Genomic DNA, 2,742 nt, shown 5'->3' with positions numbered 1-2,742 from the left:
ACTAGCTATCGAAGACCTATAGTCTATCTGCATAATCACCACTTGAGATAAAGCAATACAGAATGTAAACCCTTATCACAATCTACATTTTTGGTATTAGAGATTATTTAATTTCTTTCACAATTACATATTAGGGTTATAAATTTTATGTATTGATTTTTGTACAATTTAATTTCAGTTCCAAACATTTTTCTAAAGCAAACCAGAATAAAAGGGGAAAAAGGGACTGCCAAGAGAACAATTTTGGGGAGAATACAGAATTATTAATATGGTGCCATTATCTTTGTTTTTCTGAAGGGTTAGTTTGGGTTAAAAAGTGTTTTATTTTGTTTTCTAATTTTATTGGCTTTTAAATTTAATCCTGTTAATATAGGAGAAAAGCAATCCTGATAAATGCCTGAAGAGCTAAATTAGATCTTGGAGAACAAGCTTGCTATGTAGAAATCAAGTGACATGTGATAAGAATGTCACATGGAAATGAGCAATCCTACACCTTTTTGTTTTCTGCTAACAAGTACGTGATAGAGATGTGGCTGTGCAACTTTGAGTACTGATTGAGAGGTTCCTTTTTTTTTTTTTTTATTTTGTCTGAAATGTATATACCCCAAAGGCAAAAGCACAAAGAAAATAATTTCTACTTTTGAGTGAAATCAGTACATTTAAATATGACTATGATTTGTAATACTCTTTAAATCAACTACATTAGCTATAGAATTGATACACAAACTGTAAATAAGTAATTTAAAGCAAAATAAATTTTCCTAAGCAGTCACATGAAATTTGATGACGAAAATAACACTTCACTCTATAGATAGCAAAGGAACATGGAGCAAATGGTAATTTAAGACTTAAGACTGAGTGTATATAAAAGGCTGCCGTGTGGTTCTCTCAGGTTCTAGATTAAAACTGTCTAATAGAAAAGTGACAGCCACAAATCCAAATCATACTCATATATATGATTTTAAGTTTTCTAAAATCCACATTCAAAAGAAAAAGAAACATGTGAGATTAATTTTAATAATATGTTATTTTATCCAATATATTCAAAATATAGTAATTTTAACATAAAGTTATTAACGGTATTTTTACATACTTTTTTAATATGTTCAAAATCTGGTATGCATTTTACACATATAACACATCTCAATTCAAACTAGCTATAATTTCAAGTGCTGACTAGCCACATGTGGCTAATGGCTACTTACTAGACATTGCAGTTCTAGAAGATGTCATTACACTTACATTACTAGTGGAATTCAGAGAATATATCATTAATATCCAGCAGAATCAATAAATGCCAACATAAATGCATGATCACTACGGTATCAACTTCTTATGGAGTCAGACTTTTTTGTACCATTAACCTTTTTTTCCTAATTAAAAATCATAATCTTTCTACATAAAAGGGCTTCTTGATTGAGCTTTCTTATTAATCAAATAAAATGGTTAGTAGAGTTATGGACCACATGTTTATTGCTAATTTCCAAAAAATTCATATATAATAAATATACTGAACTCAGCCCTGCATTATCATTGTTAAAGTTGTCAATTGTTATACTTAGACTTGCCCTAGTGTTTGTTAGCAAGGTATTTCTGTATTTATAAATGTATGTTCTCCTATTGTCTATATATTATAAACCCAAATATGTACCTGTATCAGAAAGTGAACTTTTGGCCATTTAAGAAATACACCAGCTCATTTAATAATTCCAAATCATAGATAGCTCTCCAATAAATTTCTGATGGAATCTATTGCAGGACTCAGTGGTAGAACTGAAATCAACACTGCTTTGCAAAATTCTAAATTTGTTTGGGAAATCAAGTATATATGTTCATGTCATATCTCCAAGTCAAATGAAGAAAGCCTATTTTAAACTCACCTGACTTCCAGCAGTTTGAATAATAATTACAGTTTTTAAATGTGGAAGTTCATGTTTTGGGGAAGATATTCTTTTTTGACCTATTAAAGAGTGGATATAGTGTCAAAAGTAATTTAAATCAATGAAGCTATAGACAGAGCTTAGGATGTCAGCAAGGAAAGAAATTATTTTGCCTAAATGTTGTAGAAGCACAAAACAGTTTTAGAAAGGAAGTGGAAAATGATTTGCAAATACTGACTTTGTCTGCTTACAAAGCTAAATATATTTTAATCATTTGGGGTCTGGTAGCCTCTGTTATTTATGAAAAAGATAGCATTGCTATTTTGAGTTACAGGCAAGAAAGTAATTTAAAAAGAAAAAAGTCCACTGGAAATTTAATGAAAAGAAATCACTGTGGTAGGTAGTTTTCAGTACTGGTCATATTATAGAAATCATTACTTTTTTATTACAGTTACACCACTTACCCAACTTTTTGCTTCTATCTTTACTCTCCTGGTAAAATCATTACGTGTTTAAAGGGAGAGAGAACAAAACAGGTAAAGCTGTAGCAAAAGGTACAAGGATACAGTCCCTTCCTGGAAAGAGGATTTTGTGGCGAACCATTTCTCCCATAATGCATCCCACAGACCATATATCCACTAGAACAGGAGAGAGAGGGAAGTGAAGAAAAGGGAGGAAAGTGAAGTTAACTAAGATGATTGACCTCTGAAGGCGGAGGAAAAAGAACAGTTTGGTTAGAAGGTACAATTTTCACCTCCCACCAAGAGTTGGCCAAAAGGAATAAAAACCAGCACTACACTATACATACACAGCGTCCAGTATCAGAACTCAAACTAATGTTCAAAAACCCATTACTTTATGG

The 2,742-nt window shown here is 31.4% G+C and overlaps 1 protein-coding gene across 1 annotated transcript in view; it reads right to left on the bottom strand.

Annotated features, from left to right (window-relative positions):
* Window positions 1-2,742, bottom strand: part of LOC103603521 (mitogen-activated protein kinase 10) — a 63,998-nt gene that overhangs the window by 17,972 nt on the left and 43,284 nt on the right. The window contains exon 6 of the mRNA XM_008588060.1: window positions 2,447-2,518. Coding sequence (XP_008586282.1) covers window positions 2,447-2,518 — 72 coding nt within the window. The remainder of the gene's footprint in view (window positions 1-2,446; window positions 2,519-2,742) is intronic.

Source organism: Galeopterus variegatus, unplaced genomic scaffold, assembly GCF_000696425.1.
Source record: "Galeopterus variegatus unplaced genomic scaffold, G_variegatus-3.0.2 Scaffold4659, whole genome shotgun sequence".
In the NCBI taxonomy this organism is placed as follows: Eukaryota; Metazoa; Chordata; class Mammalia; order Dermoptera; family Cynocephalidae; genus Galeopterus; species Galeopterus variegatus.
The sequence above is the reverse complement of the archived record's forward strand: the minus strand, read 5'-3'. Positions and strand labels throughout refer to the sequence as shown.